Source organism: Globicephala melas, chromosome 17 (genome assembly GCF_963455315.2).
Source record: "Globicephala melas chromosome 17, mGloMel1.2, whole genome shotgun sequence".
NCBI lineage: Eukaryota > Metazoa > Chordata > Mammalia > Artiodactyla > Delphinidae > Globicephala > Globicephala melas.
Genome location: NC_083330.1, coordinates 20,124,997 through 20,139,665, shown reverse-complemented (window position 1 = coordinate 20,139,665; position 14,669 = coordinate 20,124,997). Strand labels below are relative to the sequence as shown.

The 14,669-nt window shown below is 39.0% G+C and overlaps 1 protein-coding gene across 1 annotated transcript in view; it reads right to left on the bottom strand.

Annotated features, from left to right (window-relative positions):
- The window catches only part of ZFHX4 (zinc finger homeobox 4), a 181,049-nt gene that overhangs the window by 140,827 nt on the left and 25,553 nt on the right, over positions 1-14,669 (bottom strand). Inside the window, 1 exon segment of the mRNA XM_060287425.1 lies at positions 13,555-14,057. Coding sequence (XP_060143408.1) covers positions 13,555-14,057 — 503 coding nt within the window.

Sequence of the window (14,669 nt, the reverse complement as noted above, 5' to 3'; positions counted from 1 at the left end):
AACTAAAAACTATGTAATGTTATCAGTGATCTTTCTAATTTGCCAGCCCTCACTACCCCCTCCCAAAGTCTCTAAATCTCTATCCATCTCATCATTACTTCTTTTCTGTCCCTCTCAGAGGATGTCCTTCCCAAAGATCAGCTATTATAGTTATACTCTTACACGCCACAAATAAGGCCTTCCTTTCCAGGCATATTTCGCAATGTATCTTCACTGGGACAAAGTGTCCTCTTTAAGACGGTGGGTGCTGGAACCAGTCAATCCAAGTATAAATCCTGACTCAGCTGGCACTGTTACCAGCTATGTGACCTTGGATAAATTAATTAAGCTTTCATCGTCTTAGTTTCTTCATCTTCAAAATGGGTATAATAATAATGCCTACTTAATAGGTTTGCTGTTAGAATGAAATGAGTTCATATATTTAAAGAACTTAGAAGATTACCTGCCACCTAATAAGTGCCCAATAAATGTTCAAATTTTTCTCACTGCACTTGTTGGCCATGGAGCAGAAGCTGAATAAAGAGCATCAGAAGAGTGATAAACATGTGTAATATTTGTTAAAGGGAAAGGGAAAAGAAGCTGATCAGGTATAAATAAGAAGTGACCAGCAGTACTGAGTCCAGTTAATGTCAGTGATTGCTCTTTTGGGAATTCCACTTCTAGGTATAAGCCTAAGAGAATGAAAACACATGTCCACACAAAAACCTATCCACAAATGTTCATAGCACCATTATTCATCATAGCCCAAAAGTGGAAACAACTCAAATGCCCATCAACTGATGAGAGGATAAATAAATGTAGTTTATCCACGCAATGGAAATTCCATAATAAAAAGGTATGAAGTTTTTATTATTATTTTATTATGAAATTCCATAATAAAAAGGTATGAAGTACTGATTCATGCTACAATATGGATGAATCTCGAAAACATGCTCAGTGGAAGAAGCCAGTCACAAAGGACCATGCATAGTATGATTCCATTTTTATGAAATGTTGAGGATAACCAAGTCTATATAGACAGAAGGCAATTAGTAGCTGCCTAGGGCTGGGACAGGGGAGGTTGGGATTATTGAGGGGGGAGGGTAAATGGCACAGGATTTCTTTTTGGAGTGTTGAAAATGTTCTGAAATCAATTGTGGTGACGATGGCATAATTCTGTGACTATTCTAAAAAACGTTTAATTAGATGCTTTAAATGGGTGAATTTCGTGGTACATGAATTAAATCGCAACAAAGCTGTTGCAGATTTTAAAAAAAAAGCAGCAAGAAAACAGAACACAATGGCCTCAACATTCACTGCACTGCCCACATGGTAGGTTTTGTACTTTAGTTCTTTTAGTTCCTCCCTTTTCTATATTAGAAATGATTTCTTGAGACTTTTACTCACATTTTCCTAAATAATTTCATGCTTAATTATTGAGATTGCTGTCTTATTTCATCATTTTCCCCTATGGACATTGACAGTTGATCAATTTAAGAAGATATTTGTTCTGATTACCTAATTCCCTGAATTTCAAGGATACTTTTGAGTCTAAGTGTCTTGTATCTGTTGTGACTTTAAGGCAAAGAAAAGAGTAGAGTACTAATTAGATAGATATTAATTCGAGAAACTCCTTGCTTTAAAAGAGAACTTTTCAAAAGACTTAGTGCTCAAGCCTTTGTAAAAGGATACCTGCTCCAATGGTGGGACTAGGACCTGCCTTCTATAAGGTGAAAAAAGGCTAAGTGTGCTCCCCCAGTTGGTAAGGCCATTTACTTTCTGGAGCACCTATCGCTTTTACCAAATCATAACCTGTTCCATGAACCTTTGATTAGTCATGTGTACATACAGAACTGATTTCAGGGCTTGTGGACGAGTCTTGCACAACATCATCAAAGGTTTATTACCTCTAGGGACTGAGAACACTTACAATTTGCAGGAAGAGATTTCTGAGTTCTACTTTAAAACAAAATAAATAGGCGTTAATGATTAACTCATAATCTTCAACAATTTTTGAAAATAAGTCTTCGTATACTGTATTCTCACTCATTTCTCTCTCTCACATACACACAGACACACACACACGCGCGCGCACGCACAAGCATGCAATTTGTTTCAGGGTTTGAGCAAAATAGGTATAGGTAGGTCTCCTTGGATACATACTGAAAACATCACTGGAGTAGTGGCATTTTGACTTTATAATCACCAAACACGTGAGAACTGAATATATCCACATTCTTCTATACCCACTGATAAAGAATTAAATGGTTCACTTTTTAGAAAAGCGTTCACAGACTTTAAAAAAAATCAATTTCGATGTAATTCTGTATCAATGCTTTTCCAGTAAGTTATGAAGCCATTACTTTTAAAGGGGTTGCAGTTCTACAGGAAGAAATAAAATGACCTAGTACATGCTACAGGAACTTATAAGTAAATGTTATACCTGAGAGTCTATTTTGAAACATACATCTAAGTAAATACCGACACTATTAAGCAATAGGAAAGTTTTGCATTTCTGACTTAAAGGATGGTAATTCTATTGCCAAGTTAAGAATGAATACTCTAAAAACTAAAGAATTCTTCATAAAACCCATCTTAGTTTTTCTACTATTTAAGGAATTAACAGAGCCAGAGACTCTATTTCTCTGGGGAAAAAAAAAAAGTTATTTATGAATTCTCTTTGGATCTATTTTTAAGGAATTTGGTTATGAGCCTGGGGAGTACCTTCTCAGGAAATACTCATGATGGAAAAACTTGGTACGATGGTTCCATCCAAATAGGCTTTTTTTAATTACTTAATTTGCTAATAAAAATTATAATAAACCAAAACAAATACATTAAACCACAACTTGCTTTTAGTCAAATTCTTTCTCAAAAGACATTGAGGAGCCTCTGTTTAAAAAGCGGTGATGGTATCTCATAGTAAGTAGGAGCGCGTTTTCTCCCTTCCAAATTTTGTGTAATATCAATTCACGAAATGAAATAAATTCTGAAAGGTATATTCCGCTGTTTACATATTTTCCATTTTAGCATGTTAATCTTATTTTAAAAAATGACACTATTTATTTGGTGTAAATTGGGGAATCATTCTCCCCTTCCCTCATGTCTGGTGTCACCTGCCCTGTTACTTAGTGGTAAGTGCTGAATATATGTTGAGTTTAAAGGAGATACTTTGTAAACTGACACTCTTCCAGAGGTGATGGCAATCAGACTTGCTACCTGATTTCCCACAACTGAACAATGAATGACTTCAGGCTCTAAGGACACATGCTAGTATTAGTTTCAGGCCTGCCAAATAAATAGTTAGAAATAGTTAAAGTCTTTAAAAGATACTGCCCATCATAATTATCCAAATGTCCTTGCATCCTTTACACACACCAGCTTTGGTATTGGGAGCTTCTCTCCTGCTAACAGTTCGGTCACTTCAAAACTAAGACTATTCTTACTTTCCATTAAAAGAATATTTCATTAATGAGTACGGTCAACTGCATTGGTGTCAATGACTGAGAATTTTTTGCAGGATCGGTAGCCAGATTCAGGAAGGCAAGCTTTCCTCAAGCATCTCTAAGGGAAGTCCATGTCAATAGTTCTAAAAAGATGTGGGCCGGTTGCTTGGAATCATTAGCAAAATTGCGAGGAGGAGAGAGAGGAAGGGAGTGCATGAGAAACCTATGGTGGAAAGAAAATTCCTGGAAGCTTGGAACAAAATGAATCGAAGTAAGAAGTAAAAGATACAAGTTTAAAAAATAATAGGGCTTCCCTGGTGGCGCCGTGGTTGAGAGTCCGCCTGCCGATGCAGGGGATGTGGGTTCGTGCCCCGGTCCGGGAGGATCCCACATGCCGCGGAGCGGCTGGGCCCGTGAGCCATGGCCGCTGAGCCTGCGCGTCCGGAGCCTGTGCTCCGCAATGGGAGAGGCCACAGCAGTGAGAGGCCCGCGTACCGCAAAAAAATAATAATAATTCAAAACAAGATAAGTTTTTAAAAACGCTAGTTACGTAGCAAATGAATAGGACTTTCTCCAGTAGTTATAAGGATGTCAGGAAGAGGGAAGAGGAGACTCAGGTCCTGGGCAGAGAGCAGACTGTGCTTTACTTGTTGCTATGTAGGAAGTTAAATGCTTAGGGAGGCACATTCCATCTTTCAGGTCAGCAGGGTACCATTTAGTACATTACTTCTGAAGTACCCTGGTGACCTGAATGAATTAAGGCAGCTTCCAAAGGTGCTTAACTTGCAAACACTGAGAGCTCAGGCACTCGAAGTGATAAATATTCTATGAGTCCTTTACTATTTAATATACCAAACACCCCAAAATGCCAGCAAAAGGAAAGTTTCTTTAAAGGGAAAGAATTCTGTTGTGATAGGAAAGAGTCAGGTAACAGTTTGAACCAGCAGTCTCTCCTTCGGGCTTGGAGATGCCCGCAAGAGGTGTAAGTTCATCACGCCAGTTGACTGCAATCGTGGGTGCAAACCCTACCAGCCAGCTCTTATGTTACATTGCATCTGCAGTGTCTTTAAGGGAATCTGTAACTTGAAGGGATAAAGGTGGGCTCCAAAATAACTAACCCTGGACAAAACCGTCATTTGTCTCTGAGGCCCCCAGCCCTTCTCTTCCTTTTGCATTCCCTGTTCTTCCTGTTCTCAAGTATTACAACAAAACGTTTTCATTAGCAAAGCTTTATACTGTAGGTGAAGGCTTGGGTTGAAAAGAGACCAGAGTGAGAACCCCAGCACGTGCTCTTACTATCTGTGAGGACTTGAACAAGGAGTTTTGCTCTGAATCTCAGTTTCCTCATATGTCTTAATGGGAAAAACAACCTATAACTGTTGGGAAAAGTAAATGAGATAATGCACATAAAATGCTTTAACTTATGATTGTTGTTCAAAAAGTTGTGCCATTGATAAATGGATAAGTCAAGTATCAATACAGTTTCACTGACAACAGACTGGCATCAGAAGAAGGGGTATTTTTGGTGAGATTCTTTCCAATAGCTTGTAAATCATACAAAGACAGTCAATTACCAACTCTAGCTATAAATGAGGCTCTTCTCGACACAAGACACATAATCATGGACTGAAAATCAGTATGTGAAACTTTTAAAGCTTTCCTCCCAAACTCGAATTAAGCAATACAGTTGGACTTATCAATAGCTCATTTCTTTCCATCCTCAGCACTGCATTCCACTAATTTTTATCAGCAGATATCCAGGGACAAAGAATTCTTCAACCCTAACCGTCCTCCACACAACTCCCTAAAAATTGAGTAATCAGAAAATATAACCCTAACATTTATCCCTTAAGCAACAAGGAGAGAGAAGTGTATATTCTATGCTTCCTAATATTTCCAATGAAAGGAAGTATTTAGGAAAATCTGTATCAATAAAATATTGAGAATATGGTCTCAATACACATTTATATTTACATATACATATTTAATATATGTACGTATTATAGTGAAAGCTGCAGAAGTACTTTCCCTTTAGGAAACCTAGAGTGTTAATAAAATATTATAAAACCGAGTGAAATGAAATGTCGCCACATGTAAGTGTTATTTGTGATAATACAGAACTGTCATTACAATAATTTACCTTTAAGCAGAATTCTCGACAGTACTGCAGACTGAAGTTAGAAAGATCTTCCAAGACTCAGACTAAAGTAGCATCCTGGTTCTACAAGGGAATTGACTGAAGTTATAATGTGACACATTTTGCATTCTTTTTTTTTTTTGTGGTACACGGGCTTGTCACTGCTGTGGCCTCTCCCGTTGTGGAGCACAGGCTCCAGACGCGCAGGCTCAGCGGCCATGGCTCACAGGCCCAGCCGCTCCGCGGCATGTGGGATCCTTCCGGACTGGGACACGAACCCACGTCCCCTGCATCAGCAGGCGGACTCTCAACCACTGCGCCACCAGGGAAGCCCCATTTTGCGTTCTTTAGTAAGTGGTTCTCTTCTTCATTTTCTAGGCAATGCATCAGTGGCACCATCCTCATGTTTAAAGAACAACATAAATGTTCCAAGAAATAGAAAAGCTCTATCCTGCTCTGTAATTCCCACCATAACCTTTGTCTGAAACTGACTAACAAAGTTGTACACTGCAAGAGAGCAATGAGTCAGCCAAGATATACAAGTGACATTGTTCTACATCTACTGATGACCCAAGAAAGGAGTCACACTCAGCCTTTTGACCAACCATTGTTGAAAAAAAGCATGGAAGTTTTCAAGGGCTAGTATATGGATTCAACCCTTAATTTGATTAATGTCCCTGCCACATTGGAAGAACAGAGTGAGTTAGGAAGCATCACCTTAGAGAAGATGGTTTGTATCCTTCCTCATTAATGGGACACAACCTCCATAAACAGAGACATTTAAAAACCTGGCCCAGAGGAAGTGCTTAATGAACGTTTCTGTATTTATTAGAAGTAGAACTTGGGATGTCATTTGGGCATTCTGCAAACAGAATGTCAATCACCATACTCCTCCTCGGTTACAGAATCTTCCTAACGGGTTCTTGGGGGCTGAGCCTCCATCGTTGTTCCTCTTTTGAATAATCATATCATCATAAGCTCTCCCGCAATACACTGATAATTTGGGGGGAAGAAGTGCCTTTGAAGGCTTGAATTATCTGAATAATGAACAAATCTCCACGTCTAATTGAACTCAGCCTAAGCAGAGGCTCAGACTCCAAGCGAACTTGGAAAAGCATTTCTAGTAGATCGCAGGCCGGCCAGATGTTCTGGAAGCAGAACCGTGGTCATTATGCACATGCCAGCTCCACCCACCCACCCCCCGCCGGGCCAAGACCCTTTCGGCAGCGCAAGGCCTGCTTAACATATGACTCTGGCCGCCTTACCTTACCGCGTGGCGTCCTAGGACCCATCTGAACATTTCAGCGATTTTAAACGAGCTCCACTGACAGGGATGGTTACGTGGAAGCCAAAGAAACAGACAGGGGGAGCACGTTCATTATGAGATATAACAACTTTGTCTGCATTCCCTAAATGACCTCAGGTTGGGGGACACATAGGGATTTATTAATTTGGGTTAAATCATACCTACACTTCACATGAGACAGAATGAGCACAAGTTATACAAAAACAGTAACATAAATCCCGAAGTCTGAGTTGACATGGTCCTGGAGTGAAATGAATGGTAGTGCCAGAGTTTTTACTGCTTCTCTGAAGTGGAGGGTTGGGTGTGATGTGTGTGTGGGGTGTGTGTGTGTGTGTGTGTGTGTGTGCGTGTGTGTATCCGGAAGAAGGGAAATGCAGGAAGCTCTTAGGGTGGGGCACCGCCCTATCACAACCCCATCCCTGATGTAACCACCGTCCCCCCTCACACATTAGAAATTCCTCCCGGTCAAGCGGTTCCTTTAAAACCAAATGCACCTTGGGAAAGATCTGAAAGTCATTTACACCTTTGGATGCACTACTCTGCTTTTATGAAAAAGGCTTCTTTCCTCCTTAATGAAAGGAATGCTCATTTCCTTTGGGGAATTAGATGGGTAATCTCACAACACGGAGTACTTCCATGAAGAGAAGTTCTAGATGAGAAAACAGTAAGGATTTCAGCAAAAGAGAGAAGAGAATGACGGCGTGTGCCTGATGTGTGGGGAGATGGTAGCACTAGTTAAGGAAAGACGTGTCAGAAATAAAATAAGAGGATTCCAATGACACGCTTTGCTTTCTTTAAATTTCGTCTGGGTTTGTTAACAATTTCACACATTAAAAATCATTTTATCTATCCTGACATGGATGTAATAAGTTGTTAATACCTGGTCTAAAGTAATCCTTCTAGGGATTGGTATGTATCAATATATATCTCTATATATGTGTATCTATCTATCTATTATGTATCTGGATAGACAGATATTTTTGGTCATTTCTTCCTAGTGGAATACGAACAGGGTTCTCAGCTCCTAATGTAGTATATATTTCTCGCCATGTGAATGCAGTGAGAATGCCCATATTTGTGCTGGAGTAGCCGTGTTCCAACACATGGCTGTGCTTCAGTAAATGTCAAGCTTAAAAACAGAAGTAGACATAGTAGTAGGGCTGGCCAATTACATTGTGATCTGAAAACACTAGTGATTTATTAGTTGCTATTAGCTAACCAGCTGACCTCTATTTGATCTGTATATTTATTAGTTATAAGTATTAGGCAAGCATGTATTTTTCTACTACAGAAACTGGTTTTCTCAACCTCTGCCTTGTCTTTTTATATGAGAATACAACAGAATAATTTGAGTTGTCATTACTTTTTTAAAAAATAAATCCTGCAACTGAAATTAAATTTCACACTGCATTTCAACCTTGAAAGGAACAGAAATCTGAAACTAACACAAAAAGTGCAAAATTTTCCATCTTCACGTTAATGTTTAGCAACAGAAAAAAAGAACTTTGGTTTATCTCTGAAAACAGCTTTCTTCATCTAAACAAATGACTAGAATAAGATTAAGAAAAAACTGTTTTGTTTTTTTAGATACACACACATATTCCAATTTCCTTTTGCACAATGACTTTTATGCATATGGGTACCACGCAATCTCCTAACCTCTTTTACCATCGCACTGGGACAATGACAGTTCAATAATTGAGATGGTACATATCGGGTATATTTGATTTTAAATTGCAAAGTTGGGCTCAGGCCTATTGAAATGAAAATGCTTGTAATTCTTTATTAATTCCAAACTGATTGGGTTATTATTTCCTACCAGTTAAAAAAAAAAGAAAAAGCTGAAAAGGCAGGTGAAGCTAATTATTCCATTTTTTATTTCCTTGCCACATACTTTGCCCAGCGTGGTTTTTGCATTCTCTCCTGTGACCCTCCCCGGCACCTTGATTTTAGTTCTTAACCCGGATTCTTTCATCCATAACATGGATAACGAGAAAACTCCAAAAATATTCCTTGGGGGAATGTTACACTAAAAGTTACCTAGGACTAAATCCCACATGTCGTCCTTTGCTCACCATGGAGACAAGAGATTCATTCACTGCCCTCAGACAATTTGAAATCCAAATATGAAAACAGCATTATGGAATTCAGACAGATGATTCTCCTTCACAACTAGCAGATGCAGGAAGAAAAAAAAAACTAGTATAATTAAACTTTTGACTTTGAACCAGCGAAGCTGTGAACACCTCACTTAAAAATACAATATAATATCATCGAAGCAGCTAAAGCACAGGTGTGGCAAGCTTATTGCATGCCCTGCACAGGATGGTGATCAACCAATCAGCTGGCCAGAAAAGTCTCGGTCATTCTAAGGCAAGAATAAGGTAAACTGTAAATCTGAAATATTACCAGAGTCTTATTTGTTCTTTCTCAGTTGGAACATGTAGTGCTAAGTGGTTTTCATTGAATCTTTTTACTGGACACTTTAGAAAAGGATTGAGATCATTTAAGGGGTAGACCAAATTGCAGTGCATTCTTTTTTTAATGAGGGTTGGAAGTAAAGGAGTTTCTTTAATATGTCTCAGTTCATGCATTAGTCCATTATTCATCTTACAAATATTTATTGAGGATTCATTATGTGAATATCAATCGACAGAAATTTGTAAAGGATGCAGAGGCTTGAAATTGGGAAAACATAATCAAATCTAATAAAGTGCTTAGCTGAGAACACTGTGTTGGCATTATATACAGATGCACGCACACATACACACACACACACACACTTTACCTTGCAACACTGATTGTAGCCATCTATGCATTCAATACTTATTAACCTCACTTTAAACACACTTTCAGACGTTAAAAGAGAAGATTAAGGTCAATCTGCAGTTCCTTTTTTTTTTTTTTTTTAAAACTCTTTTGCGGTACGCGGGCCTCTCACTGCTGTGGACTCTCCCGTTGCGGAGCACAGGCTCCGGACGCGCAGGCTCAGCGGCCATGGCTCACGCGCCCAGCCGCCCCGCGGCATGTGGTATCCTCCCAGACCGGGGCACGAACACGCGCCCCAGCATCGGCAGGCGGACTCTCAACCACTGCGCCACCAGGGAAGCCCTGCAGTTTCATTTTATCGTTTGAATTTCCTAGCCCAATTTTGCTTCATCTTTAAAATTTCCAGAGGAAAAGAGTATCAAAATTTAATAGTGCTTACTGCTTCAGAGAAGTTTGCCTGAAGAAAGGAGTAAGCTTTTCTTAACAATAACAAAATTCCTTTAAAAAAAAAAATCCTAAGGTAAAGAATACTGCCAGAAAATGAACACAGCTTTGTTTGTTTTTGCAGTCATCGTTAGCAATAGACATAAAGGTATTCTTTTTCTGAGTCCATATGGAAAAATCATCAACACATTCTGCCCCTGGGTTCTTTGCCAAAATACCGTAACCCACAAGCCTTCTACCTTAAACATGAAAGGAAAGGTGTTGTTCTGGTCAAATAAAGAAATAATTTTTACTAGCATACGTCTAATGTTAAAGCTGCCTAAATCCTGCCAAATACATTAAAACAACATCTGTAAAACAGATTTTCATTAAATTGATCAGGTTAAAGTTAAGCAGCTAGGCAGATGATGCTTTTAAGCTACCCCTTAACCTTTAACCTTTAACCTCCTTAAACTGGAATAAGGACACACACATCTTTGAGGTAATACTGCTTCAGGCTGACCATGCAAGTGGTAAGTGGCTTATTCAAATTGCCCCGACAGATCCCCACATTTGGAGTGTTATGAATCAATATGCTGTCAATGAGGAGAAGAGCTGTTTACTCCCAGCTCTGTATTTGTCTTTTAACTGCTACTTGTCACTTTCCCTTGAAGTCTGAATAATTCACAATGCAAAATGATGTAAATTAAACTCCTAATGAAAATGAATTTTATATAGGCGATTATTATCTAGTCATTAGCTCAGACACCATTTTAAGTCTAATTTTAATATTTTCGCCATATTACAAACCATCATTTTTTTTTCCAGGCCTAGGCCAATTTGTTAGGGTCTCATTTAAAAGCAATTAATGTTACTTATGGAGCAATTTTATTTTGCCGACACAAGCCGACCAAGCTTGCTAATATCCTCATTACTGCACTTGAAAATCCTCTGGATCTGACTCACTCAGTTCCTGTAAATCAGTTTAGAAACAGCATCCTCAACACATTGCTACTCCGGAGGAACTTTTCTAGTGACTTCTAGAAAGAATGAATGCTCCTTGAAGGCTAATGCAAAATAATATAATTCAATTGCCCAATACCAAGTTTCAATGGCTCCAATGTTTATCTCTTCCATCTTCCTTTAATTCAAGGTAAGTTTGTTCAAAGTGTGTTTTTATTTGTTTGTTGACCATTTTTAGACACCACACCACAAGGACACTTGGGTATTTAAGAGATAAGCAAATAAAGAAGATGGGGGAAAAGTCAATTTATATATGACATAACATTTTTAAGGTAAGAGTACATATAGCCTTTGGTTCTGGGATCTAAAGCTCTCTCTGCTTTAAGGCCCTCTCTATAAGCAAGTTCAATCTCATCTGGTTGCTACACTTTCAAAGACAACATCCAACTCTCTCTGAAAAGGAACTTCAAGGGTAACCCTGACACCTAGCAAACTGCTCTACAGACAGTGAGGGTAGTCAATCCATACTCATGGAATGAATGGATAAACTTAATACACACATACACATGTGTAAATAATCGTCAATTAGATTAAATAACCTTTCCTGAGAAAATAAACAGGAACACTCTACCTTTCTTTAGCTTCCCACATGATATTAATAAAACAGAAAATTTTGTACATTTATATCTTCTATTCACAACATGTTAATTTAAAGTGTTAGAGGGGCTGTGTGAATACAAACACAGTCATGAATATTCTACACAGCTCCCAGGGTCGAGATCTATTATTTATACAAACTTAATGTTTATTTTTTTTCTCCTAGGTGTTCTAAAAGTTTTAATAGTTCAGGTATCAGCAGAAGAAAAGTTGACAACTGAATGGCTGTCAACTGTTGCTGTAAAAGCTATGAATTATAATACAATTAATCCATTATATTACATTTGCAATACCATCAACTTAGAAGCTTTCCATCTTACGTCAGGGCCTGTACTCCCCTCAAACTGTATAACCCAAATCTAATGCTTTCATTATTGATCCACAGAGAGCCGATATTACAGGAACAACGTTACAAATTCTCACACCACGACTTTAGGTTTTCACGCTCAGTACATCAATCCAGGATTTGAACTTCAAGAAACAGTTCAAACAAATAGTGGCAGGCCAACCCAAATAAATAATTCTTGCCCCTGCTCGAGATAGCCACAATCTGCTCTTTTTGTGGTCTGTTTATAGTTCGAAAGAGCATTAGAAGAGCCATAGGTAGTATAGTCACTGGTTGCCTCCTGATAGTATAGTTATCACTGATTTCTAGTATAAATCAATAGATAACACTTGCAAAATGGATTTTGTAATCATATTTAGAGCTTGTTACGATGACTAATGGTTTGCAATATTTTCTGATTTTTTTTTTTTTTTTTTTTTTTTGTGGTACACGGGCCTCTCACTGCTGTGGCCTCTCCCGTTGAGGAGCACAGGCTCCGGACGCGCAGGCTCGGCGGCCATGGCTCACGGGCCCAGCCGCTCCGCGGCATGTGGGATCTTCCCTGACCGGGGCACGAACCCATGTCCCCTGCATCAGCAGGCGGACTCTCAACCACTGCGCCACCAGGGAAGCCCCTATTTTCTGAATTTTAGTATCCTCTGGACAAAAGAAGTTTTCAGAAGTTACCAAGTTATTCATCATAGAAATGAATCTGTTACATTTGTACATGAACCAAGACAATCCAGCCAATCCAGTACACAAACTGCAGAAAATAAATTAACCAGTAATTAGGGTTCAGAAAAAGTCAAGACAAGGTATGTAACAAATGATGTCCACCGCTTGCGTGTGTTCATTACATCCGTATATATATATATTTTTCCCCTGTAATATTAAAAGTCTAGTTGCCATTCAATGAACATTTTTACCTGAGCCACACCCACTGAGAGGGTTAAAAACTTTACTAGCTGGGAAAAGTCATGCAAAATAACAACAGAGTTAAGTAGGAGACTGACAACTGATGCTAAGGGAGCGCGTGTGTTTTTACTCAATACCAACAGGAGCTTGCAGGGAAAAAAAACCCCAAAAACCACACATTGTGTTTGGATCATCCTTGTTTGTCACCAAACAAAAGATGATGCACTCACAAGGCAGCGCTACTTTTGTCCTCTGCTCTCTGAAGCCATTAATACTTAGCTAAGAGGGTTGCTATGTTGTTTTTGATCAATCAATAAAAGAGGTTTAAGAGTATTATTTTATATACAGAAACACTCAGAAAAGTGATTTTATTTCAGGGCAACCAGTAGAGTGATCAATCCCACGGAGATTCGTGTAAAAGGGGCATATGGCAAATCCTTTAAATATATTTTCCGATTCCATCTACTTCAACAGGCTCTGCATTTAGCAATGTGAAGCAGAAACTGTGGCTCTTGCCCTTCTATATTTTTTTTTCCTCTCTTTTTTCCTTAACTTGCAGATTTGTGGTCCAAGCTCCAAAACAGTTAATTCCCTCCTCTACTCTGCACCAACAGAAATGGATGACACTGCTTACCTTGTAGAGCTTCAGAGCTGCCTCGTGCCTGTGATTGGTGGTATGCAAGCGTAATTTATCCACGCTGTTGGTGTAGTAGTCACAGGCGTTACATTTTAGGTGAACAGGGTTGCCAATGGCAATGCACTTCAGCCTCCACTCATTGCTTTTGCCCCCTTCTTTAATGTGAGCCACCAGTTGATATTTCTGCATATGTTTATCAGTCTTGCAGTGGAGCTGGAAGTTGGCTTTGAGCTGAGTGTTGTAGTTACAGAGCTTGCACTGGTAGATATCTCCAATTACAGCCCTCCATTCCTCTTCTGGGAGGGAGCGCTCACTGCTCACATGCACGCTTAGGGCCTCCAGGCTGTCAGAGGTGAATTTGTTGCAAACAGCACACTGGAATAGCTTCAGCGCTGGGTCACTGATATAAGGTGACAGCTCTCCTGCAGTAAGGAGGGACAGGTCATCACCCATTAGCTGACCACTGGCAAGCCGGATTTCAGGCGGCAGCTCATTATTTACTACAGGAAAAAAAAAATTAAGAGGAAAAATAGAGACTGGAAAACACAGCGCACACAAAGGAATCTGTAAAATAAAGTCTTGACAAGGAATGTGCTTTCTCTAGAGCTTAAACTATAAAAAGCTATAATAGGATTGAATCAGGATCAATTACAATCATCCCTTTCAACTTCTAAATTCCCTCATCAGATAGCTTTAATTACTCCTACTGGGCATGATGTCATTCTGAAATTTGTATTTTCGAGCGCAGGAAAGTTGATCAATACCATAACAATACAGTCACGTGCTTGCAATTTAAGCACCTAGATAAACTTACATGAGCACTAATTGTTATTTCGCAATTCGTCTAAAAGCGTGATGAGATTTGGCTAATACTGTATGCGTGCCTTGCAATCTACCGCCAAATATCTGGGGTAAGGTAACGGTATTACTGTTCGTTTAATTATGTTCAATCACAGACCTTAAAATATTTTTCAAAAAATTTTCACGAAAAATAATGGCATCCCCTTTGGAAGCTCGGGTTTGATATTTGAGTGCATAATTGCCGAAATCGAAGCTATAAACCTAGTAAGGTATCGCTAACGATGACAGGCAATTAATGACAATTAGTATTT